The 27,735-nt window shown below is 42.9% G+C and overlaps 1 protein-coding gene across 2 annotated transcripts in view; it reads left to right on the forward strand.

Annotated features, from left to right (window-relative positions):
* Positions 1-27,735, forward strand: part of COL4A2 (collagen type IV alpha 2 chain) — a 405,245-nt gene that overhangs the window by 362,989 nt on the left and 14,521 nt on the right. For both annotated transcript variants that reach the window (XM_073556824.1, XM_073556825.1), the window contains 7 exons: positions 11,405-11,476; positions 11,563-11,688; positions 13,478-13,594; positions 13,725-13,886; positions 13,969-14,067; positions 14,231-14,377; positions 15,533-15,649. In XM_073556824.1, the coding sequence (XP_073412925.1) occupies positions 11,405-11,476; positions 11,563-11,688; positions 13,478-13,594; positions 13,725-13,886; positions 13,969-14,067; positions 14,231-14,377; positions 15,533-15,649 (840 nt within the window). The remainder of the gene's footprint in view (positions 1-11,404; positions 11,477-11,562; positions 11,689-13,477; positions 13,595-13,724; positions 13,887-13,968; positions 14,068-14,230; positions 14,378-15,532; positions 15,650-27,735) is intronic.

Below are 27,735 nucleotides of genomic sequence, written 5' to 3' on the forward strand. Positions count from 1 at the left end.
AATTATTATATGAAAAAATGCAACAAAAATTAAATAGAGGATACCATCATTGAGACTAAAAAAAGAAAATATACACGAGATTTGGAGGATTATAACAGTAAATGTGTATATAATTGGAGTAAGAATCCGTCATCAATATTAAAAAAACGGAATCCTTGGTTCAGCAACATAAAGTGACGTTTCAAAAAACTCAAGAAAATATGGACACTACTTTTGGAGATACTTCAGATGATTATTCAGATTCATCAGTGGCTTGTGCATCTAATAAAGGTATGGAAAAAAGAAAAAAATCTTACCAAAGAAATTACAACAAAGAGGGAGCTAAACCAAAAAACGGATTAGAAGGAGAGGAGGAAGACGCCATAAGAGAACAGGCTTATCAGGACAAACTCCGGAAACGGAAGAAGTAACTGTACCAGTCTACAACCTCTCCAGTTATATACTTTCAGCACCGCAACTTTCACTTTTGTCAAAAGGACTTGGTCTTTCCCCGGCATGTAAATTCAATGTATATGACACAGTGATGGATGTCAATCGTCTAGCACGTAGTTTAACCTTAAAATGTCATTTTGGGGATAATATTGGTACTGACAATTTTTGTTCTGTAGAAAATAGGGATGTTGAAAGGTTACTTACGTTTGAGGAACAGGTGGGTTTGTATAATTTGAGACAACTAGAATCTGAAAGCTCCAAAGAATATCAGGTTAATTTAAATGATTCTTTTCATGTAAAAAATACAAAATTTTACCCACTTACTGTAAATCTAGACCTCCGATGCTGGATGTTTTTCAAGAAGCGGTGGAAAGGGATTTGGTAGAATTAAATAACAGAGTGGAACTGACCCATCATAATCTGACATTTCATGAGCATAAAGCTCTTCAGGAATTGAGTAAGAATAAAGATCTAAAAATTGTCCAGTCGGATAAGGGTGGATCAATTACCATTCTGGATGTAGGTTTATATAAGAAACTTAATTTAACCGCATTGGGAAACTCCAGTGTGTACAGGGAATTAAATGAAAATCCCACTCTCCCTTTTAATAAGGAAATGAAAAAAATTTTGCAGGAAGGTGTATTTACAGGAGCTATTTCAGAGAAATTGAGTGAAGCTTTGTATTGTGACCATCCCATTATACCCATTTACCACTCACTCCCCAAGGTGCAAAAAGAAATTTTTCCTCCCCCACTAAGACCTATCGTTTCAGGGATAGGATCTTTTAGTGAACGCCTTGGAGAGTGGGTGGATCATTATCTACAACCCCTGGTGGCTTTAACTCCTAGTCACTTGAGAGATAGCAAAGCAGCTATTAACATGGTAGAAAAAATAGAATGGCGGAATGATTTTCTGTGGCTTTCATGTGATGTTATTGGATTATATCCATCAATTCCACATTCTGTTGCATTGGAGAGCCTCAGATATTATCTATCTAAATACAGTGACTATACATTTGAAATTCAACATTTTCTATTGCTTGCAACTAATTTTTTGCTCACTCATAATTATTTTATTTTTGATGAGAAATATTATTTGCAGATACAGGGAGTGAGCATGAGGGCCAAGTTCTCACCGTCTTTAGCAAATTTAACTATGTCAGTAAGGGAGGAGAGGTATATTTTTCATTTTAACAATCCATTTAGACATAACATTTTTTGGTTGGGACGCTTCATTGATGATTTGGTTTTTGTGTGGAGGGGGAACAAGGATTTAGCATCTTCCTTTGTTTCATATTTAAATAAAAATAGTTTCAATCTCAAATTTACATGTCATATGAATGAGCTGTCAATTAACTTTCTTGATTTGGCCTTGAAAATAGATTCAAATCGGAAAAAAGTGTTGGTGGAACCTTATCGCAAATCTACAGCTGTGAATAGTATATTGATGGCAAATTCATGTCACGCCAACCATGTAATTAGGAATATACCCACAGGTGAACTGATTTGAACAAAAAGAAATAGTACAGAAAAAGATACTTATATGAAAGAATCTGAATTTTTGGCAAAAAGATTAAAATCCAGGGGTTACCCAAACTGGTCTCTAAAAAGAGCGAGAGGCATAGTAGACAATTTAAATAGACAGGAATTGTTGGAATATAACAATATCAAAGAACATAACAATGATTTGGGTATAGTTTTCAGCACTAAATTTAGTCCACAGTATCAAGAAATAGTCTCCATTATTAAAAAACATTTACCCATTTTAGAACAAAGTGGTGAATTGAAAGAAATATTAAAAAAATATTCAATTAAATTTGTTGCGAGGAGAGCTCCTACTATAGGATCTATGTTGACGGCAAGCTTATTTACTGATCCAGACAAAAAATTGAAACAAAATTGGATGAAAAGTGTAGGCTGTTATGGTTGTGGTGCAAAAATTTGTAAGTGTTGCAAATATATTGTTAAAACAAAACATTTTCTTCTATAAAAAATGGAAAAAACGTTGAGATTTTTTCTTTTATTAATTGTAATACAGAAAATGTAATATATCTTATTGATTGCAATATTTGCGGACTTCAATATGTGGGTTGGGGGGGCGTGGCCTGCTTGCTAATGGCACCGGTCACTTAGCTGCTGAGCTCCAGCCACTTCGACTCCTAATCGGCTCATTGCGGCTCGCCAGCGGCACCAATCTCTCTGCACATGGGGGGGGAGTGCTGCGGAGGTATCCAGGATCGTAGCATGCCAAGGGGAAAATCCCAGAAGAAGCCGTCCCCGGCGAAAGTTACAGACTTCTTCTCCAGCACGGGGCGAGGGAAAATGGCGGCAGCATCCTCCTCCACAGCTTCCTCACGCTCATCCAGGAGGGGATCCACAGCAGGCCCAGACTTGGACACAGACGCTGCAGATATACCGCTTACCAAAGGTACAATGCAGAAACTGCTCAGTGCCCTCCGCTCATCACTGCAGCAGGATTGGAAAGATATGGTTGCTGAGCTGAGGGGAGATATCACTGCCATAGGCAGCCGTACAGCACATATTGAATCTAAAATGGGGGAGCTGACAAAGTCACACAATAGCCTCATTGATGCCAATGCAGCACTGGAGGAACAAGTGCAAAAGCTCCATACCAAGGTCTTGGATTTAGAGGACAGGTCCCGCCGAAATAATATAAGAATCAGAGGAATTCCAGAGGCCATACCAGACAAGGGGCTGCAGAGTTTTCTGGGCTCCTTGCTGCAGGAGCTGCTCCCAGACCTGACTGCAACTGATTTCCTGGTGGACAGAATACACAGAGTCCCTAAGCCTAAATCCCTCAGTGCTGATGTCCCTCGGGACACTTTAGCTCGCCTGCACTTTTACAAGACCAAAGAAGCCCTGCTGCAAGCCCTGAGAAAGAGACCCCCTCTGTCTGAGCAATTCCGGCACCTGTCCATTTTTCCAGATCTGTCTGCAGGAACCCTGGCAAAAAGGAGGGAATTTGCTCCTTATACCAAAGTTCTCAGGGATGAAGCTATATCCTATAGATGGGGTTTCCCTGTAAAGATCCTGCTTTTCCGAGCAGGAAGTACCCACTCCTGCCATTCCCCACAGCAGTTGGCAAAGCTCCTATCCTCATGGAACTTGGCAAATCTCCCGGCCAGATCTCCAAGAGCTACAGGATCATCCCAACAGGATAAAGTGAATGAAGATTGGTCCGTCGTGTGAGTTATGTGATATGTTTGAGTCGCGGCTGAGACTTAGTTGCTACTTTTAAGGTCCGCTGGTTCTGTTCAACCAGGACCCTGAACCCCCATGGCGGTAAATTTCCACCATACCGCAGGCCCCTTTTTTGGGCTTTTTTCTTTGTGGACTGATGCTCCCTACATCAGTAATGTTAGTGATGTCAATATTGTTAGTGTTATCTCTTTCCTGCCTAACCTTCCTTTTCCCCCTGCAGCTCTAGGCAAGAGACTTTTTTTTCATGTACAATGGTACTGAACTGTATGTCTATAAATGTTAGGGGTCTGAACTCGCCAGCCAAGAGATCCATGTTTTGGCGGGAAGTGGTTAAATCCAAATGTGATGTAATATGTGGTCAGGAGTCTCATTTCCTCCAAGGGGACTCGCACAGGTTAAATAATGCTAAATTTCCTTTCATACTGCTGGCTTGTGGAAAAAAAAAAAAGGCTGGAGTATTCATTTGTGTAAAAAATACTGTTGCGTTCACACTACATTCACAACATTTAGACCCTGACGGTAGATACGCCATTATTAATTGCTCCATAAATGGATCTAAGTATACTATTGCAACCGTTTACGCCCCCAACTCTGGTCAGATCAGCTTTTTGCGGAGGTTTCTTTCCAAGCTTTCATCCGTTAAAGAGGGTAAGCAAATAATCTGCGGGGATTTTAACATGGTAATGTCCAGTACTCTGGATTGCTCCAATACTGCTGTAAAGAGGAAGGAGATGAGCACAATAATTTCAGAAAGGCATCTCCATGATATATGGAGATACCAACATGCAAATGAGAGGGACTACACATTCTTCTCGCCTCGGTTCACCTCTTACAGCAGATTGGACTACTTTCTGGTTGATAGCTCACTTATTATGGATTGCTCAGATTCAAAAATTGGACTTATAGCTTGGTCGGACCACGCCCCCATATACCTGACAGTTCAGGAGCAAAACCGCGCACCTGTTTTTGCCCGGTGGCGCATGAATGACTCCCTCCTAGCCTGTAGACAAATCTCTGAGGAGTTGCAGGCCGACCTCGCAGAGTTTTTTAACTTTAATGATAACAAGGAGGTGACAGAGGAAACTCTTTGGTCTGCACACAAGGCCTATATTAGGGGGTCATTCATCAAAATTGCCACTAGGGAGAAAAGGAGGCGTCAGGCAACTTACAAAGCTCTACTGTCCCACATAGTACTTTTGGAAGCCCACAATAAATCTGCCCCAAACTTGTCGACATCTGACGAACTCAGGAAACTAAGAACACAGCTCCGCCAGGTGTTGATGGCAGACTATGAGAAAAACTTAAGATCCCTCAAACAGCGGTACTATGTGATGGGTGACAGGGCGGGTGCCTTACTAGCCAGGAGGGTTAAAAAAACGAGAAATGCAAAATAAAATTGAATACCTCGTGACGGGTTCTAATGCCACAATACGCAACCCAACGGAAATAGCCAACGCATTCGCTGAGTTTTACCAGTCTCTCTACAACCTTAAAAATGACCCCACTGCCCCAAAGCCTACCCAAACGGCAATTAATTCCTTCTTAAACAATACTAATCTTCCTCGGTTATCTGCAGTACAGCTGGAGCAACTAAATTCTCCTTTTTCTCTGGAAGAGGTTCGCCAGGCGGTGACCACAGCCAAAAGAAATTCAGCTCCAGGCCCAGACGGCCTCACTAACTCCTATTATAGGCAATTCACTGAAACCCTGTCTCCTTTCCTCCTGAGACTTTTCTCCTCTTGGCGAGCCACAGCAGATATTTCACCAAATAATCTAGAGGCCATTATAACTACCCTGCCAAAACCAGGAAAACCCCCTATTTCACCAGGAAACTTCAGGCCAATATCCCTCCTAAACTGCGACTTAAAATTGTACGCCAAAATAATCTCAGCTAGAATACATAAAGTTCTTCCATCACTGATTTCCCCGGATCAAGTGGGGTTTGTGGCGGGGAGGCAGGCGAAAGATGGGACGAGACGTATGCTGGATCTGATTGCGGTGGCTGAGGGGAGGAAAATCCCCAGTGTATTCCTGTCCCTGGACCCAGAGAAGGCGTTCGACAGGGTGCACTGGGGATATCTGAAATCTGTTCTGGCCAAGTTTGGTTTCAAAGGCCCCATACTTAATGCCATAATGGCGCTGTACTCTAACCCTAACGCCAAAGTTCTGGCATCCGGATTTATATCTCGGAGTTTTGAATTAACCAATGGGACACGTCAGGGGTGTCCACTCTCCCCTATCATCTATGCCCTTGCTATAGAGCCTCTGGCGCAGACTATCCGTGAATGCCCTCGGATCTCGGGGATTCGAGTGGGGAGTATAAATCATGTGGTCAGTCTATATGCAGATGATGTGATTTTATCTTGCACTAATGTAGAGGTGTCCCTACAACACGTAATGGAGATCCTGTCCTTCGCTCAAGTCTCGTATTACAAGCTTAATATTACCAAGACCTTAATTTTTCCGCTCTTCTTGCCAGCCTCTACCAGAGCCACTCTTTCTCATCTTTACCCTTTCAAATGGGAAGACGAGGGAATCCCCTACCTGGGTATTATACTGGCCCCGCTACACTCCGTGATCCGGAAAAATCTGCTGACCCTGCACACCTCATTGGATAAAGAACTTACTCGCCTTTCTCTTCTCCCGCTCTCTTGGGTGGCGAGAATGCAGACTTTTAAAATGATCTGTCTCCCAAAAATTACTTACTTCGGTGCCTGCCCCTAACAATTCCGCAACGGTATCTCACCAAAATTCATTCGCTAATGAGTAAATTTATATGGGCTGGGAAAAAACCTAGAATAGCCCTGAGATGTATGCATGCCCCGTTCAGTGGTGGAGGAATGGGTATTCCTAATATTCTAACATATCACAGAGCTGCTATCCTGGAACCGGCTCGCGATTGGTGGAAGAATGATTCAGACTTGAGATGGTTACAGATTGAGTACACCTGGGCACAGGCCCACTCCCCTAAACAATTCATAGACTCCCTGCTCCTAACCCCTTCGCCCCCCGGCGATCTTCTACCCACCACAGCAGCTCTAAAGAAAGCTTGGTCCTTATGGAGCAAGCCAGTGTCACAGGCTCTAGGTCCCAGCCTTCCCCTTAGATCGCTGGAAGCCTTCATTCCGAATTTGAATCTTTCCGCCTGGACACGTGGAGGTCCAATTACCCTAGCAGATCTCTATAGAGAAGGCGTCCTACTCCCGTACTCAGAAATGTGTGTTAAATTTAACCTCCCCCGACACAGTTTATTCCAGTATTTTCAAATACGTCACTTCATTCAGTCCGCTCCTCACCTACCGGTTCCCACAACAGCCGACCACGCCGCAATTAAAAAATTCTTTCAAAATAGCAAAATCAAAGGCCTTTCATACATCCATAACCTGCTAAACTCCCCGGAACCGGACAAACAATTGCCGTATATGCTCAAATGGGAAAAAGATCTAGCCTCTCAGCTTCCGTCGCAAGAATGGTTTGCGGCCTCAAAATGGATCCACAAATTCTCTTCATGTCTCAATCACATAGAGCAATTAAAAAAGGTTCATCTGCGGTGGTACAACTCCCCTACTAAACTGGCTTCTTTTTCCCCACATATGTCACCTTTGTGCTGGAGGGGATGCAACCACAGGGGCACCTTGTGTCATATGTGGTGGTTTTGCCCTAAGTTATCTAACTTCTGGCGGGAGGTGTTCAATCTAATCCATGAGGTTACTAGTCTCCGTCTTTCCCCAAACCCAACCTTAGCTGTGCTACACATTGGCCTAGATGGAATCCCGGATCTTTTAAAAAATATCATTTCTCACATTCTCATAGCCGGCAGGTACTGTGTGGCATACAAGTGGAGGTCGGTGAGCCCCCCTACAAAAACAGAACTAATTGAGAGGACCAACCTACACTGGCTATACGAAACCAACTTGACCCCCAATCTAGAGAAGAGAACGGTGAGACTTAAACAATGGCATCCGTGGGCCACTTTCCTTTATGCAACGGCCCTCCCCCAGATACAGACACCTACACCATAAATAAATTGATTGTGCCTAAGAATGCCATGCATGTAGAGCTGCTTCCCCTTCCCCCTCCCCCCCCCTCTCCCCGCTTCTATGTTCAAGTTGTTGTTGGAAGGGGTATTTAATGTCCCAGATTGATATTCTAATAATGGCTCGAGGTTATTCCACCTCTTGCTACTCATTGCTCCTGTTCTTGATGTTTTTGTATGAGAAGTTTGTATTTTTTCTGAAAACTCAATAAAAACCTTTATGATAAAAAAAAAATAAATATGTGGGTTGCACCACTAATTCATTGAAACAGCGTATGCGAAAACATTTGTCGGATGCAGTTAATTTGCCTATTGCAGGAGCCTCTGCGGTTTCCAAACACTTTGCCAATGTGCATAAAGGAGATCTAAAAAGCTTTTCCTTTAGGGGAATAGAGGTGGTTACAAAACCACGTAGGGGTGGTGACTATAAAAGTAAAATCCTCTCTAGGGAAAGTAGGTGGATCTTTTTATTAGAGACTAGAGTTCCTGACGGATTGAACAGTAGAATGGATCTCATTACACAATATTAAGTAAGCAACTATCAAAAATTTTTTTTTTTTTTTTTTATAGATAGAGTGCTTACATTAGTTTCTAAAGATTATATCTCTATCTTAAACCTACTCCAATATATTATTCTTTTGAGAGTCATATTTGTGATGGTCTCTGATACTTAGATCGCGCCTACTACATGATGCATTTTTTCATATATGTTTATATAAAAATTTCTTTATTTTTGCGGCAGTTATTCCATATCACTGTTGATTTATTACTTAATGTTTATTGATGTTTAAAGGGAATCTGTCACCCCTTTTTTGAGATATCATATAATGATATCATTGAATTGTGTGTCACATAAGGATTCTCTTAGTACTTTTGCTTCTCCCTGACCCCACACCTTTCATGCATAAATACCTTTTTTATATCGGTTCAGATGTATGTAAGCTGCCGATGTCCGGTCTGCTGGGTGGGGCTTATTCACCTGCTCCCCCCCTCCCTGTCTTGCTCTACACAAGAAGAAATGCGTAGTGGAAGACAGGGAGGGGGGAGCAGGTGAATAAGCCCCGCCCAGCGGATCGGACAGCGGCAGTTTACATACATCTGAACCGATATAAAAAAGGTATTTATGCATGAAAGGTGCGGGGTCAGGGGGAAGCAAAAGTACTAAGAGAATCCTTATGTGACACACAATTGAATGATATCATTATATGATATCTCGAAAAAGGGGTGACAGATTCCCTTTAAAGCTTCATTTAGATGTCGGTGATGTTTCTCGTATCGTTGTTCTTCAGTGTTTTGGATATGAATTTCATCAGTGTTTGGTCCATTTGTGAATTTTTAGCCATCCGTTTGTTATCAGTGATTTTCATGCATAAAACATAAAAAAATATATTACAAAGCTTCTCCTATTCATTACAATGTTAATCACGGACAGTACATGGACTATACACTGATGCCATCCGTGTTCTGTCAGTGATTGTCATGGACCCAAAGACTTGTGCTGGTAATTTTGATCCATAGCTTAGATAAAAAATGAGCATGTCTCTGATTTTTTTTGCAGACTCACAATCCACGAAAAAAATATGGACATTAAACCATTAAACATTAAAATACGGACATGTAAACCACTTCGAAAATTATAATGTACCGTATATAAAAATCAAGATACGCACCCATGCCCGCTTGCATCAAAGTTAATAAAGACAGCTGATGCAACAAATGGTTATGCATTCACCTGTCTGTGTGCATACAAGTATTAGAAAACCAAAAGAAAATAAGGTGGGCAACCACTGCACTTAAGGATTAAATAACCTGGAAGATAATATGAATATATAGTGCACATCAACAACTGCAACTCAAGCAAAGTGGAACTAATGCTACATAGTATTAATCAAATATAAAAAGTCTAAAAAATCAATAGAAAAATATCAATAGCAATAAATAGCCGGGGGCTTCACCTCAATATCAAATTGCGGATTCCTGCAGCAAATCTATTAAGTCCTGAAGCGCAGTAGTTACCGTAATTAATTCAAATTTTTCTCTTTAGATTACAATGTGTTTATGTTCTAACCATGAAAAACACGGAAAACAAATGAAAAGCGGACGACGGAATAAGGCCTTAGACTCAGGGGACTTCAAAAATTTGTTCAGTTTATAGGTTTTATTTTTATTACGCAACACTAACGAAACTGAAGAGCATTACAAAAATGTAGTCACTCATCAGATAAAGTGATATGGAACAAAGGCCGGACCACCACTCTGACCACGACGCGCATTTCACCGTCAGTCTTCTCTTTGGGTTCATCCAGCTTACAGGTTCCACTGTTATTAACCCCCTGGTCTGTTTTCTAGATGACAAACCTCCTAACTTTCCTCTTGTAGGCTGCTATCCACATTCCGCTAGTAGTTTGCACAGATTTCCAGTACGTCCATCCACCATAATGTTATGTTTGGCAGGAAGGACTGGACTCTCCCTTCACTAATAAACCTCAGGTCTCTGTTGTATCTCAGTCCCTGCACCACCCAGACTAAGCTAGTTACCACGGGTGGTGAAGGAGTGTGTCATGGCATGCCACTATATCATGCCATCAAGTGCCAGTGATAGAAAATAACATTTCTTTGTCTGTACCTTAATAGATGCCAAAAGGAAATGAGGTGTAACAAAATGCCATTAGAATTTATCAGAGTATTACAGATTTTGTATAATGTTCACAATTGTGAGACATCTGTGAGTAGCTATTGTTTTATATTTTCTAATAGTTACACTATTTCAAATGTGACCATATTCCCATAGTTTGCAGCACATCTTTTTATGCTGTATCTGTATCTTATATAATGTTTCCCTTTTCTATGTTTTTATCTTTATAATTTTACTGAGAATGAATTAATAAACTTAAATATATTACTCTGAATCACAATTGCATATACCGGACTTCATTATCTAAAGCTTCTTGTTCTATGTAAGATTAATACTAATTTAAAAACTCATACTATCGGGGCTTTTCGGTTTATGATTTAAACGCTGTTTACCTGCAGATTACTCCTATATCTGCAGGTAAAAAGAATTTTTGGAGGTGACAAGTTCCCTTTAAGTAAAATTCATGTATCTAATTTTATCATTGCAAGCTTTTTCTGAATCATAAGGGCAAAATGCATTTTTGCAGTGCAATTACTTTAGCTGACCACTAGGAGGCAGAAGCTTTGTCAGCGAAAGGTGATTGTCAATGTCAAACAGTTTTGCAACCACATAAAGGAGATAACTCTATGGCAACAATCCTAGTTACTGTGCAATAGTTAGGACATTGTGCTCGTGCTCAATATTTGCTCAGGAATTGGTGTTGCTTATTCTCAAGTTTCTCTACACTGTAACATATCTGGTCCATCTGTCACATAAGTGGACATCAAATCAAGCTTCCCTCATTGAGTAAGAGATACAGCTCCAGTGCCTAACTATCTGGACAACCACATGGCCCCCATAAGAGTCGCAGCTCCAGTGCCCTATAACATTTACAACCTGAAGCATCTTCAGTCCCCATAAGTATGAGCTGCAGTGCCATCACGCACCACACTAAGTGCTGAAACAGAGCGCAATATGACCTCACGTCCTAACAATGGTGTACAAAATAACCCAACCGCAACTCAAAAGCCCAACAACCCCCATAGCTTTTACTTTTCATTGTATCATTTATAAATCGTTCCATTATTCATCATAATACAGGCTTTCCTGGGCTGCGCGGACGCTCCGGAGTTGAAGGTCAAACGGGGACTAAGGGACAGCAAGGCACCTCAGGTACACATAGCATCCACTCTTCAATTAATGCTGATCACACGTTTAGAACTGCGTACAAGTGTCTGGATACTATCATTTTTTAATAGGCACAGATTCATTTGGTTCACTGGGCTTCAAAGGACCCATAGGTGAAACAGGTGACAAAGGAGAGCAAAGTAATGTTGTTGGATTACCAGGAAATACAGGTGTTAAAGGAGCCAAGGGAGACCCAGGTCAGTGCTATTTTGTCTATGAATTGTTTGTTTCTAAATTTTATTAAAAATTAAATCCTTTCACTTTCTCAGGATTAGCTTTTTTATTATTTACGTTAAATAATGTAAGCTTAGAGTGTAAAAAGCGAAGGTGTGAAAAGGACATGCTCATATTGTCTGAGGTCAATTCCAACATATTTTTTTTAAAGTATGGTTAATGTAGATCCAGAACATCTGGTCTCCATAATTATAGCTACTCTGTATTCCACAATCACCCAAATGAGTGCAGGTTTCCAGATTTCTAAATAAGAGCACAGGAGCAGTTGAGTACTATGTTGGGTTAGTGAATTGTGGCTAGAGGTGATTTTAGCTACCCTCCAAAATAAGAAAACCCTCCCAAGTTCCAGGAAATCTTGGTGTCTTGGCATTTCACCATATACAACAGTCTGATTCCATTATGTACTGGAGGAAGACAGTCCACTACTATTATTATATACTGGAGAAAGATAGTCAACAACTATTATTATATATGAAGGAAGACAGTCCAATATTATTATTATATACTGGCGGAAGAAAGTCTACCACTATTATTACATACTAGAGGAAGATAGTCTTCTAATATTATTATATACTAGAGGGAGACAGTCCACTACTATTATTGTTATATACTGGATGAAGACAGTACACTACTATTATTATATACTAGAGGAAGATAGTCTACTAATATTATTATATACTAGAGGGAGACAGTCTACTATGTTTATTAGTTTATACTGGAGGACGACCGTCCACTACCATTCTTATATAATAGAGGAAGACTGTACACTACACTTATTATAATTATATACTGGAGGAAGACAGTCCACTACCATTATTATATTCTGGAAGAAAACAGTCCACTACGATTATTATATGCTAGAAGAAAACAGTCCACTACTATTATTATGCACTAGAAGAAGACAGTCCACCACTATTATTATATACTGGAGAAAAACAGTCCACTACTATTATTATATACTAGAGGAAGATAGTCAACAACTAATATTATTTATGGGAAGAGAGTCCAGTACTATTATTATATAGTGGAGGAAGACAGTCAACTACTATTATTTTATACAGGTGGAAGACAGTCCAGTAGTATTATTATATACTTGAGTAAGGCAGTTCCCTACTATTATTATATACTGAAGGAAGGCAGAACCCTACTATTATTATATACTGGAGGAAGACAGTCAACTACCATTATTTGATACTAGAGGAAGACAGTCCACTACTATTATTATATACTAAAGGAAGACAGTCCATTATTATTATATACTGGAGGAAAACAGTCTGTTACTGTTAATATATATTGGAGGAGGACAGTCCACTACCATTATTATATACTAGAGGAAGACAGCCCACTACTGTTATTATATACAGGAGGAAGACAGTCCACTAATATTATTATACACTGGAGGCTTTTTGTTGAGATGAATCTGTGCTATACTTTATGCACATGCTAGGTAGTGAGGCAGTGCTGTGGAGTCAGGAGTCAGGGAAAACGAGAAGTCGGAAGTTTGACTTACTGATTCCACAGCCCTTCAATCCACTGCTGTCATTGTATACTAGAGGAAAACAGTCCACTACCATTATTATATAGTGGAAGAAAACAGTACTCTTCCATTATGATATACTGGAGGAAGACAATCTAATATTATTTTCATGTATTGTAATAAAACAGTCTTCTATAATATGTGTTTAGTATTTATTACAATTTGCCTATTCAAATATGTCATTAGGAAATTAATTAAAGTTCTCTTTTTATCAGGTAAGCCTGGTGTTATGGGTCTACCTGGATTAGATGGCGTTCGTGGAGTTCCTGGTGTTTCTAACTACACAGGAATCCCTGGAGATTATGGTTCTGCAGGTGTTCCAGGGCAACCAGGTATGTTTTGTCTTTACAAATAGAGATGTTAGGATTTTCACACACATTTCGGCTTTATGATCATGCCTTTAACAAGTGTCTTTAACTAAACTTTGGCTCTGATGCATGACTTATGTTTAATTTTGTTCAGGTTCTCCAGGCCCCCAAGGAAGACCTGGTGTGTCCGCACAACCCGGTGCTAAAGGTGAACCAGGACCATTTGGGTCACAAGGAAAAGTTGGTGATAAAGGAATTCTAGGTGACAGAGGGCCACCAGGATTTACTGGTATCCAAGGATATCCTGGCGGGAAAGGTAATGAGCATGATATTTCTATAGCTGCGCCATTGCACTTCTTCCATATACTTAATATAAACCTAGTTTTTATCGTCAAAAGGTAAAATAGGAGTGCATGGTAGTGAAGGTGGACTTGGATTACCTGGATTCCCAGGAGACAGAGGTCCTAAAGGCCCAAAGGGAAGACGGGGATCAGAAGGTAAGTACCAAAACAATCATCTTCCCCATTATTACCAAGTTTGTAATTGTATCTGTTACATAAAGTAAATCAAAATGTATGATCAACCATAATGTCTTCCTTCAAAGCAGTGAAGCATTCATTACGACTTTGGAGACCTTCCTGACTTTATATTCTTTTACAGGTCTGCAGGGTCAACCTGGATTACCTGGAGTTGCTGCTGAACCATTAAATATACGTGCAGAACCAGGTCCTATTGGTATAACAGGAGTTATAGGTCCTGAAGGCATCAGAGGGGACGTAGGACCTCATGGTCTCGTTGGTGATAAAGGTATAACTATTTTCAGCAGTGTTAGCAAACTATAGACAGTAGAAAAAAAATGATCCTCTGATTTCTAGACTGAAGGGTCTCCATTGCACTGCTGAATTTCATGCCCCTTTAAGCTCTCTTGCTTAGCAGAGTTCAATATATGCTATGGCTATTCCACAGGATACATTTGCATAATTTTCCTTTCTATACACACTGCATGTATATTCATATTTGTTTCATAGCACATACATGTGGTGTCCAGCCAGACGAAGTAACATTAAATTTGAGCTTGATGCTAGTAATGAAGATCACGTGTCCAAAGTTTTTCTCTCTCATCTGAGAGCACTTTACAGACATCATCATCATCATCATCACTGCCCTTATTGGGGCTCACAATTTAAATTCCCTATCAGTATGTCTTTGGAATGTGGGAGGAAACCAGGGAACCCAAAGGAAAACATGGGGAGAACATACAAACTCCTGCAGACATTGTTTTTGGTGGTATTCAAACCTGTGACCCCAGTGCTACAAAGCAACAGTGCTAACCACTGAGCCACTGTACTACGCAGGGGCAGAAACTTTGATTCTAGCAATATATCACTTCCTTTACTGGTTGCTGTCATTTTGATTACAGCTGTTTTACCTGCTGCAGATCTGATTGACAGTTTTCTGTATACACTGTGCGCGGGCAGAAAGTGGCTAATCAACGTTGGGGATGGGGTTATACAGAGCTCATGAATATGGAGGACTACATGGCAGCAGGTTTAATAGTTCCCTAGTGATAATATCCTGTTGATAAAACAGTGATTTTATGAAAACTACAGGAAACAGCTCAATAAGTGACACATCATTGGAATCAGGGTCTCTGCTCTTATATCGTGCTACTTACAGACTAAGTGGCAAAAACCTAGTGACAGATTTCCCTAAAGTAAACCCACGTAGCTATAGCAGTAATTCACCAGTAATTGAAGGTCAGGTTGGATGGAATGAGCTATTAAGATCGAATTCAGATATCCGTGAAGGATGATCCGTGTACACTCTGTGCACCCGAATTTGACAGTCTAATAGAAATATTTGAGACTGTTTAATTTCGGATTGGGAGAATCGCGGAGAGTCTGAAAATGTCATGGCTTAGCAAATAATTACCAAAATCTGATTTAGAAACTTGTTTTCCAGGAGCACAAGGTCCACAAGGTAAACAAGGTGTGCCAGGTGTAGCTGGAAGGTCTGCAGCGCCGGGCACCCGTGGAGACCAGGGGATAATGGGACAGAGGGGTCCTTTAGGATTTCAAGGTAAATAAGAAAGTTTACTTTGCTGATTGACTGTGCAGGTTCCTAGATTTTCAGATGTTTCATTACTTTGCTGATTGACTGTGCAGGTTCCTAGATCTTCAGATGTTTCATTACTTTGCTCAGTGACTGTGCAGGTTCCTTGATCTTCAGATGTTTCATTACATTGCTGATTGACTGTGCAGGTTCCTAGATTTTCAGATGTTTCATTACTTTGCTGATTGACTGTGCAGGTTCCTAGATCTTCAGATGTTTCATTACTTTGCTGAGTGACTGTGCAGGTTCCTAGATCTTCAGATGTTTCATTACTTTGCTGATTGACTGTGCAGGTTCCTAGATCTTCAGATGTTTCATTACTTTGCTGAGTGACTGTGCAGGTTCCTAGATCTTCAGATGTTTCATTACTTTGCTGATTGACTGTGCAGGTTCCTAGATTTTCAGATGTTTCATTACTTTGCTGATTGACTGTGCAGGTTCCTAGATCTTCAGATGTTTCATTACTTTGCTGAGTGACTGTGCAGGTTCCTAGATCTTCAGATGTTTCATTACTTTGCTGAGTGACTGTGCAGGTTCCTAGATTTTCAGATGTTTCATTACTTTGCTGATTGACTGTGCAGGTTCCTAGATCTTCAGATGTTTCATTACTTTGCTGAGTGACTGTGCAGGTTCCTAGATTTTCAGATGTTTCATTACTTTGCTGATTGACTGTGCAGGTTCCTAGATCTTCAGATGTTTCATTACTTTGCTGATTGAATTGTGCAGGTTCCTAGATCTTCAGATGTTTCATTACTTTGCTGATTGAATTGTGCAGGTTCCTGAATCTTCAGATGTTTCATTACTTTGCTGATTGACTGTGCAGGTTCCTAGATCTTCAGATGTTTCATTACTTTGCTGAGTGACTGTGCAGGTTCCTAGATCTTCAGATGTTTCATTACTTTGCTGAGTGACTGTGCAGGTTCCTAGATCTTCAGATGTTTCAGTACAGTACATTGCGACCGCTGTTCGTTTTTTGCAGTAATTGTAGTAAAAGGGCAAAGTTTTTGCTGCAATTTTCAAAAGTTGAGGAAAATGGTGCAATTTTTATCGCTGTGGCAAAAATGCACCCTTGCTGCAACATGTGAATGCAGCCTACACACTGTTTCTTTTTATATTGGATGCGAAACTGCACAGTATGTGTGTGACAAGCTTTATGTACTGTAGGTTCTACACAGCGGCTGTCCAGCTCTGCCATCTATAATATTTTTTAGTGACACCATTAGGATGGCTGCTGTATTAAGTTGCAATTTCAGCTCAACACAATTGATATTTATCTGCAGTACTTTGTATTATTGGGACACATAGCAATTTATCTAATGTGACAAGTACGGTATTTGTGTAATCTACACATCACAAAGTCTTAGGCCTCTTTCACACTTCAGTTTTTTACAATCAGTCACAATCCGCCAGGTTTTGAAAAAAACGGATCCTCAAATTTTTTTTGAGGATCCGTTTTTTTTTCCCCATTGACTTGCATTAATGGCGGATTGTGACGGATTGCTGTCCGTTGCATCCATTTTTTTTCAGGATCCGCCAAAAGTTGCTGTCCGTCACCATCCTCAAAGATTTCAAAACGGAGCTTGTAATGTTTTTTTCTCTGGCGGATCCTCCAGACACTCATTTAACCCGAAATTCTTTCTGGGTGCCGGACAAAAAAAAAAATCTCTCTCTCTCTCTCTCTCTTCCTTTAAATTTCCTCATTTTCAGGATCCGTCTAAAAACGGATCCTGTGCCATCCGTTCACATCAGTTGAGAACGGATCCGCTTGTCTGCCTTTTTGGCGGATTTGAACTGATGCAAAAAACTGAAGTGTGAAAGAGACCTTAGGCACAAAAAATTGTCATTTTTATTGGGCGATTTGGGAAAATGACCATATACAGGTGCATCTCACAAAATTATAATATTATCAAAACGTTAATTTATTTCAGTTCTTCAATACAAAAAGTGAAACTCATATATGATATAGAGTCATTACAGAGTGATCTATTTCAAGTGTTTTTCTTTATCGCCTTATTGGGGGACACAGAATACCATGGGTGTATGCTGCTGCTGCTAGGAGGCTGACACTATGCAAAACAAGAAAATTAGCTCCTCCCCGGCAGTATACACCCACCGACAGGCACTAGGCACCTCAGTTTGTGCTTAGTGTCTAGGAGGCGGACCGGGATCTTCCCAGATCCACAATTAACCTTTCCTTTAGGTATTCTAGTGGAACTTTTTAATTTTTTGTCTTTTGTTTTGCAGATTCAAGTCGGGAAACAGGGTGGAAGTTCACCCTGCTTTCCCATATCAGGCGGCTGAGCGAGCAGTGTGGCTGATCCCACATCGCAACTCTCAGTACGCTGGCAGGACTTTTTCCATATTACCTTCTGGTGCTATGGGATGTGGACAGGTGACTGGTCCTTGCCATATCCCCCTCCTCACCCCTCTCTCGGGACAGGGCTGAGAGGAAGACAGCGATCTCAAGATTTTCCTCGCCATCAAGAGGTTAATGCCATCTTCTGCAGGATGCGGGTACAGAGGACAGTTGCCAGCGGCTTGCTGGGAGCGCAGGTGGTCTTCTCTTCCATCCTCCCAGTGGATGGCCATGGAACAAGGAGGTGGAATAAGATTCTGCAGGTGAACAACTGGCTACGTCGATGGTGCCGTCAGCAACGATTTGGATTTCTGGATCACGGAGTGAACTACTTATACGATGGACTACTTGCTAGAGATGGGGTGCACCTTACGAAGACTGGAAAGCATGTATTTGGAAGTCGCCTTGCTACACTTGTAAGGAGAGCTTTAAACTAGAACAACATGGGAAGGGAAGCAAAAGACAAGAAAAAGCCATACACCTGACAAATGCTATTGAGAACTCTGCTATTAGAAGTGGAAAGGAAGAACAAAGACGAAAGAATCTAATTAATAAAAATATTGGAGAAAGAGAAACCAATCACAAACTAAAGTGTTTCTATACTAATGCACAAAGCATGGGCAACAAACAAGGAGAATTGGAACTACGAACACAGGAAAAGAAATATGATGTCATTGGAATCACTGAAACTTGGTGGGACAATACACATGATTGGAATACAAGACTAGAAGGATACAACTTATTTGCAAGAAACAGACTTGATAAACGAGGAGGGGGTGTCGCATTGTATGTTAGAAACGCGTATATCTGCACAGAGATTGAAGCTTCAGAGACTGGGAGTTCTGTGGAAACTGTTTGGGTAAGAATACAAGGACAGAACAATGGAAAGGACACCATTGTAGGCATTTACTACAGGCCGCCTGTGCAAGCTGAAGATATGGATGAACTCTTTATGCATCAAATGGCCAAGTTCTCCAAAAAATATGACATAGTTGTCATGGGAGATTTCAACTATCCAGACATTTGTTGGGAATCTCTCTCAGGCAAAACTAACAGGTCAAGGAAATTCTTATCCTCTCTTGCTGACAACTTTATCTTCCAAAAGGTAAGGGAGAAAACAAGGGGAACTGCTACCTTGGATCTAATCCTTATAAACAGGGAGGAAATGGTTGAGGAGGTAAAAGTGGCTGGGACCCTAGGAGGTAGCGACCATGCTATTTTAGAATTTTGGATAACTAGAGGCGGAAGACCTGTGAAGACTCAGACGTCAAGGTTAGATTTCAGAAAGGCAGATTTTAAGGGATTCAGAAAGAGAATTGGAGGGATCCAATGGCTGGATATCCTTAAAGACAAAAATGTCCAGGAAGGATGGGAAATCTTGAAAAATGAAATTCTCAAAGCACAGTTGTTAACAATTCCGAAAAGAGGGAAGAATAGGAAGCATTTAAGGAAACCAGGATGGATGAACACAGAACTTAAGCACATGCTAAAAAGGAAGAAAAAAATGTTTATAAAATGGAAAGAGGGAGGTATATCTAAAGAAGAATATAATGCTGTCTGCAGAACCTGCAGGGCACATATCAGATTATCTAAAGCTGAAAATGAATTGAGGCTTGCAAGAGATGTCAAAAGCAATAATAAAGGATTTTGGGGATATGTCAAAAGTAAAAGAAAAGTCAAAGATGCTATAGGATTTTTACAGGATGAAAATGATGAAATGGTAAGACAGGATGTTGAGAAGGCTGAACTTTTAAATTCCTATTTTGCATCTGTTTTCTCTCAGAAAGGAAATGTAACATCAACTGTTATTCACTGTCCTATTAAGGGAATAGAAGAATCCAGGATATATATAAACAGAATGATAGTGAGGAAACACTTAGCTAACCTAAATGAATTCAAGTCTCCAGGTCCAGATGAATTACACCCCAGAGTACTGAAGGAGATAGCAGAAGAAATTTTTGAACCCCTCTCCATAATCTTTGAAAATTCTTGGAGAACAGGAGAAGTGCCAGAAGACTGGAGAAGAGCAAATGTTGTTCCTATCTTCAAAAAGGGGAAGAAGGTGGACCCAGGCAACTATAGGCCGGTGAGTTTGACTTCTATACCAGGAAAGATCTTTGAACAAATTATTAAACAACATGTATGTCAATTCCTGGATAAGAATGAAGTGATTAAACAGAGTCAGCATGGGTTTGTAACTAATAAGTCATGTCAGACTAACTTAATTTCCTTCTATGACGGTATCACTGATTGGGTGGATCAAGGAAATGTTGTAGATATAGTATATCTTGACTTCAGCAAAGCATTTGACAAAGTCTCTCATACAATCCTTATTGAAAAAATGACTAAGTATGGAATGGACAAGGCAACTGTTAGGTGGATTCATAACTGGCTTAGTGATCGGACCCAAAGAGTGGTCGTAAATGGCTGCACATCCAGTTGGAAGAATGTCTCAAGTGGGGTACCACAGGGCTCTGTCCTGGGCCCTGTATTGTTCAACATCTTTATCAACGATTTAGATGAAGGAATTGAGGGTAAACTGATTAAATTTGCTGATGACACAAAGCTAGGAGGGATAGCTAATACTAGAGAAGAGAGAGAGAGGATTCAAAAAGATATAAATAAACTGGAGAAGTGGGCAGCAACTAACAGAATGGTTTTTAACAGGGAGAAATGCAAAGTACTACATCTGGGCAATAAAAATGAAAAAAGCATATACAGAATGGGAGGAATAAGGCTAAGTGACAGCACATGTGAAAAAGACTTGGGTATACTAATAGATCACAGACTGAATATGAGTCAACAGTGTGATGCAGCAGCAAAAAAGGCAAATGCAATTCTAGGATGTATTAACAGAAGCATACAGTCTAGATCACGTGAAGTCATTATTTCCCTCTACTCCTCTTTGGTCAGACCTCATCTGGAATATTGTGTCCAGTTTTGGGCACCACATTTTAAAAAAGACATCAACAAACTGGAGCAAGTTCAGAAAAGAGCGACCAGAATGGTGACCGGTCTGCAAACCCTGTCTTATGAGGAAAGGTTGCAGGATTTGGGAATGTTTAGTTTGCAAAAGAGAAGACTGAGAGGAGACTTAATAGCTGTCTACAAATATCTAAAGGGCTGTCACATTGTAGAAGGATCAACTTTATTCTCATTTGCACAAGGAAAGACTAGAAGCAATGGGATGAAACTGAATGGGAGGAGACACAGATTAGATATTAGAAAAAACTTTTTGACAGTTAGAGTGATCAATGAGTGGAACAGGCTGCCACGAGAAGTGGTGAGTTCTCCTTCAATGGAAGTCTTCAAACAGAGGCTGGACAGACATCTGACTGGGATGATTTAGCGAATCCTGCTTTGAGCAGGGGGTTGGACCAGATGGCCCAGGAGGTCCATTCCAACTCTACGATTCTATGATTCTATGATTCTATGATTCTACCCTTGTGAGGCCCCTGCGATCATCCTCTTCAGGGACGTCAGGTAAGTGTCTGTACGATCCCTCCAGCCTGCAGCATTACCAGAGGAACATCGGTAACACATCAGGCTGTTTGAATCTCCCGCCCCTCTCCCTGCCTGACGGGCGCCGCTCTCATCAGCCGCGCGCATCTCCACATATATTCAAGGGCTAAATACAGGGTTTTCTCTCCCCGTTGTCACAGCTGGGCAGGGGTTTCGAAAGCTTTTCTGCGCGCACAGTACCTCCCCTTCTCTTCTCCTTCCTGGGCGATTCCATCACGGGGCTGCGGTGCCGGCTCTTTCACTTTCGCTTTCAGCTCCCGCTCTGAGCGCCTCCTCCTCCTTCTGAGCGCGCTGTCCTCGCGCCTTTTTTAGCCCATCACAGGGCTCCTTTTTCTCTTTTTGTATGTCATCTCCAATTGCGGCTCAGCCGCTAAGCTCCACCCACCGCTCACCTCATCAGGCATTTCCTGTTTTTTCTGTCCTGACTTTCTGCGCTGCTTGGGGGACACTTCAGCGGTTCTGCTGCTCGCCGGAACTAGGTAGGCTCTGCTCTAGGCAGAAATATTAGCTCTCCTCCGCAGTTCTTCCCCAATTCCCATGGCCATTCAGCGCAGTTTTCCTTATGCCCAACTCTGCAAGGGAGCTCTGTTTCAAGCCCACCGCTACTCATTACGCCTGTGCGCGCTGTAAAAAGAAGTGGGCTTCGGGTCAGCCATCTCCTTTCTGCCCGTCCTGCAGTCCTTCAGCTATGTCGGCCTCTCAGGAGCACACAGATTCCCGTGATGAGGGCACTTCCCCTCTCCCAGAATGGGCCATTGCTGTCTCAGTCGGTCTCCGATGTGACCAAAGTCTCTCAGTCCCTGGTCCAGGTCCTAGAACATTTGCCTCAGCTATCTACAGCCACCCTCTGCACCGACCGCCTCTCAAGGTGAGTCGTCCGCACCTGACCACGACCTTCAGAGGGACAAGCCGAGTAGGATGTCTAGGAAGCGTCTCCTATCGGGCTCGTCTTCCAGTTCGCTAGGCCCGTCTGCTTCACCCAGGTGTCCGTCTCCTTCAGAGGACGACCTTAGGTCAGACGACGATCCACAATCAGGATCTAGTTCAGAAGCAGATGACATGTCTAAAACACGAAATATGGTCGATAGTCTTCTTTCGGCTATCTTCCAAACCCTGGAGATTAAGCAGGACAAGCCCCTTCCTCAGGAATGTTCTGTTCCATTTAAACGATCAAGGCCTCCATCCAAAACTTTTCCAAACCACAAGGAGTTCGATACTACTCTAGCCAAACATTGGGAGCACCCTGAGCAACGCTTTTCGGGCCGCAGGTATTTAGATGTTCTGTACCCCTTTGAGGCTGATTTGCTTTCAAAATCGACCAAAGCCCCTGAAGTGGACCCTCCCGTTTCTCGCATAGCCTCTAAGACGGTTCTGTCCCTTCCAGACGGAGCATCGCTTAAGGATCCAACAGACAGGCAGTTAGAATCTCTGGCGAAGTCTATCTTTGAGGCCTCTGGCACCTCCCTCTGCCCTATTTTTGCCTCCTCCTGGGTGGCTAAAGTCATTTCGGCTTGGGCAAAAATTCTTCGCAGGGGCGTCTTAGCGGCAGCTCCCCAGGACGAGCTGGCAGATCTAGCAGATCAAATTAATCATGCGGGTAAATACCTTTTTGCTGCCTCCTTAGATGCGGCCGGTTGCGTAGCAAGGGCTAACAGCAATATAGTGGCTGTACGCCGAGTTCTTTGGTTAAAGTCATGGAATGCGGATACCACCTCTAAAAAGTCGCTCACCAATCTGCCCTTCCATAGTTCTAGGCTCTTTGGGGCCAAGCTGGATAAAATAATTTCCGATGCCACTGGGGGTAAAAGTACTTTCCTCCCCCAGTCTCGACCAAGACACCTTTTTAACAGAAAGGGTTTTCGGCCCTTTAGGCCTTTTCATCCATTCTCGTCCACAGAGAGATCTGTCCAGCAAGAGCGCCCTTCCGCATCTAGGGAGCGAAAACAGAAGAAACCATCTTACAAGCCCGCTCCCCGCTGAAGATCTAGAGGACAATACTCCGGGTCCTCAGGTGCCCGTTCCAGTAGGTTTGCCTCCAAGTGACGGGGCACCCCCACCTGGAAGTTTTTCCGGGGTGGGAGGCAGACTTTCCTTTTTCGTGGACGCTTGGCTGTTGGTTGTCGACGACGCTTGGGTCGGGGAAATCATCGCATCCGGTTACAAGACCGAATTTTCTTCCCCGCCAGACAGGCGTTTTTTCCTGTCTCGACCTCCAAGACAACGGTCCCACATTCCAGGATTCTTTCAGGCCGTCTCCTCCCTTCTTTCCGCCGGAGTGATTGTTCCCGTTCCCTCAGACGAACGGTTTTCAGGGTTCTACTCAAATCTCTTCATAGTCCCGAAGAAAGACTGCTCCCTGCTGCCAATCCTGGACCTCAAATTGCTCAATCGCTACGTGAAGATTCTTCACTTCAAAATGGAGTCTCTTCGATCGGTGATAGCCTCAATGGAGCCCGGAGAATTTCTCTGCTCTGTGGACATACGGGATGCCTATCTTCACAACCCTGTTTGCTTGCAGCATCAGAAATATCTCAGGTTTGCGATTAAGGAAAGTCATTACCAGTTCACGGCTCTTCCCTTCGGCCTAGCCTCCGCCTCCCGTGTTTTCACGAAAGTGATGGCGACGGTCATGGCCATCCTTCAATCCAGAGGGATTCTCATCATTCCTTATCTGGACGATCTCTTAATCAAGGGCTCGTCCCGTCAAGACTGTCTCCTAAGTCTTCAGATAACCCTGGATACTCTCGGCCGTCTCGGATGGTTAGTCAAAGAAAAGTCCATTCTCAGCCCCACTCAGCGTCTGACCTTTTTAGGCATGGAATTCGACACGAATTTGGCCCGGGTGTTTCTTCCGAGGGAAAAATTTGCGTCTCTGTTCAAAGGGATTCGAGCCCTCAAATGGCCAACGCCCATTCCCCTTCAATTCTGCATGAAAGTTCTGGGGAAGATGGTAGCTTCCTTGGAAGCAGTGCCCTTTGCACAGTTTCACCGTCGCCCTCTTCAGCTGTCGCTCCTTTCAGTCTGGGACAAGACGACGAGGTCCTTAGACCGGCCCATTCTCCTACCTCTCAAAGTGAGGCAATCCCTCACTTGGTGGACAATGTCTACGTCAGTCCTCCAAGGGAGATCCTTCCTCCCGCTTCAGTGGCAAGTCATCACCACCGATGCCAGCCTCCTGGGTTGGGGAGCGGTTTTTCATCAGCGGAAGGCCCAAGGACACTGGAACCCACAGGAAGCTCTTCTTCCTATCAATCTGCTCGAGATCAGAGCAATCTTTCTGGCCCTTCTTCGCTGGCAACCCCTTCTCGTCGGCAAGCCGATCCGCATTCAGTCGGATAACGCCACATCACATCTCATAAACCATTAGGGCGGCACGCGCAGCCACCAAGTCATGTCAGAAGTGGCCAGGATTCGGCGCTGGGCGGAACGTTACGTCACAGCAATCTCCGCCGTTCACATTCCAGGGGTGGAAAACTGGGCAGCCAACTTTCTGAGTCGTCAAGGCCTAGCGTCAGGCGAATGGTCTCTCCATCCCTCAGTCTTCGATCAGATATGCAAGCGCTGGGGTTATCCGGACGTCGACCTCATGGCATCTCGGATGAACCACAAAGTTCCGCGCTTCGTAGCCAGGTCCAGGGACCCTCTAGCCGTCGCTTGCGACGCCCTAGTAATTCCGTGGTCCCAGTTCCAACTCCCTTATCTTTTTCCACCTCTTGCCTTGATCCCAAGAGTGGTCAAGAAGATAAAATCGGAAGGCGTTCCAGTAATTCTTGTGGCTCCAGACTGGCCAAGAAGGCCTTGGTATGCGGAACTGGTGAACATGCTCGCGGACGTTCCCTGGAGGCTTCCAGACCGTCCGGATCTTCTCTCGCAAGGCCCCCTTTACCACGAGAATTCTCGGTCTCTGAATTTAACGGCATGGCCGTTGAGGCCGCAATCCTAAAAGAATCAGGTTTTTCCAACCAGGTGATTCAGACGATGATCAAAGCCAGGAAGCCAGCCTCTTCCCGCATTTACCATAGGCATTGGAAGACTTTTTTCCGTTGGTGCGACGATAAAAAAGTTTTTCCAATGTCCTTTTCCATTTCGTCCATACTTGTTTTTCTCCAGTCTGGCTTAGATTCGGGTCTGTCTCTCAGTACCCTCAAGTTCCAGGTTTCTGCCTTGTCTATCCTCTTTCAAAGAGAGCTCGCTTCCTTACCGCAGGTTAAGACGTTCCTCCAAGGAGTCGCTCATGTGGCTTCTCCTCATCATTCACCAATAGAACCGTGGGATCTCAATCTCGTTCTTAGCGCTCTCCAAAAGGCGCCGTTTGAGCCCATCCAGGACATTCCTTTGTCACTTCTGTCATGGAAGGTAACCTTTTTGATCGCCATTACATCCATCAGAAGAGTTTTGGAGTTAGCGGCCTTGTCATGTCGTTCTCCTTATCTGGTGCTCCATCAGGATAAAGTCGTCCTCAGGCCCGTTCCTTCCTTTCTTCCAAAGGTGGTTTCCTCCTTTCACATCAACGAGGATATCGTTCTTCCATCGTTTTGTCCTGCTTCTTCTCACCCTCTTGAGAAGTCGCTCCACAAACTGGATGTTGTTAGAGCCTTGTGTGTCTACCTCGCTAGGACTGCTTCACTTCGTCAATCCGATTCATTGCTGGTCATCTATGAAGGTCACCGGAAAGGGCTTCCGGCATCCAAATCCACGATCGCTCGCTGGATTCGTTCTACCATTCAGGAAGCATACCGACTTCAAGAAAAACGGCCCCCTCCGGGAGTGAGAGCTCACTCCACCCGGGCTGTGGCAGCTTCGTGGGCCGCTCGAAACCAGGCTTCGGCTCTGCAAATTTGCAGGGCCGCGACCTGGTCGTCCTTGCACACATTTGCGAGGTTCTACAGGGTTCATACCCAGGCCGCGTCTGATGCAGTTGTTGGTAGGAAGGTTCTGCAGGCGGCGGTGGCGCACCGGCCGACCTAAGCCCTTCCTGTTCTTTCATTCCTTATTGCTGTTCCCGCCCTTGGGACTGCTTTGGAACGTCCCATGGTATTCTGTGTCCCTCAATAAAGCGATAAAGATGGATTTTTTGGTTCTTACCGTAAAATCTCTTTCTTGGATTCTTCATTGGGGGACACAGCACCCTCCCTGTTTAAATTGTACCGTGTTGGGTCTTTGAGTCCCTTGTTGGGTTGGTACATATGTTTAGAGTGTTCCGTTGCTTCTCCTACTGCTTTTTCACCAACTGAGGTGCCTAGTGCCTGTCGGTGGGTGTATACTGCCGGGGAAGAGCTAATTTTCTTGTTTTGCATAGTGTCAGCCTCCTAGCAGCAGCAGCATACACCCATGGTATTCTGTGTCCCCCAAAGAAGGCTCCAAGAAAGAGATTTTACGGTAAGAACCAAAAAATCCATCTATTTCTGTTAATGTTGATGATTATGGCTTACAGCCAATGAAAACCCACAAGTCATTATCTCAGTAAATTAGAATACTTTATAACACCAATTTGGAAAAAAATGATTTTAAAATCCAAAATGTTGGCCTACTGAAATGCATATTCAGTAAATGCACTCAATACTTGGTTGGGGCTCCTTTTGCATCAATTACTGCATCAATGCGACGTGGCATGGAGGCGATCAGCCAGTGGCACTGCTGAGGTGTTATGGAAGCCCAGGTTGCTTTGATAATAGCCTTCAGCTCATCTGCATTGTTGGGTCTGGTGTCTCTCATCTCCCTCTTGACAATACCCCATAGATTCACTAGGGGGTTAAGGTGAGCCAAGTTTTCTTGCCAATCAAACACTGTTGTTTTTAATGCAGGTATTGCTACTTTTGGCAGTGTGGACAGGTGCCAAGTCCTGATGGAGAATGAAATTTCTATCTCCAAAAAGCTTGTCGGCAGAGGGAAGCATGAAGTGCTCTAAAAATTTCCTGGTAGAGGGCTGGGCTGACTTTGGCCTTCATAACACACAGTGGACCTGGTACACCAGCAGATGAAATGGCTTCCGAAACCATCATTGATTGTGGATACTTCACACTAGACATTGGAAATCAAGGTCAAAGAGTCTGGCGGAAGAGTGGAGAGACAGACAATCCAAGATGCTTGACGTCTAGTGTGAAGTTTCTACAAACAATGATGGTTTGGGAAGCCATTTCATCTGATGGTGTAGGTCCACTGTGTTTTATCAAGA

This window comes from Dendrobates tinctorius, unplaced genomic scaffold (assembly GCF_039654945.1).
Source record: "Dendrobates tinctorius isolate UK_male_01 unplaced genomic scaffold, ASM3965494v1 ptg000240l, whole genome shotgun sequence".
Lineage (NCBI taxonomy): Eukaryota > Metazoa > Chordata > Amphibia > Anura > Dendrobatidae > Dendrobates > Dendrobates tinctorius.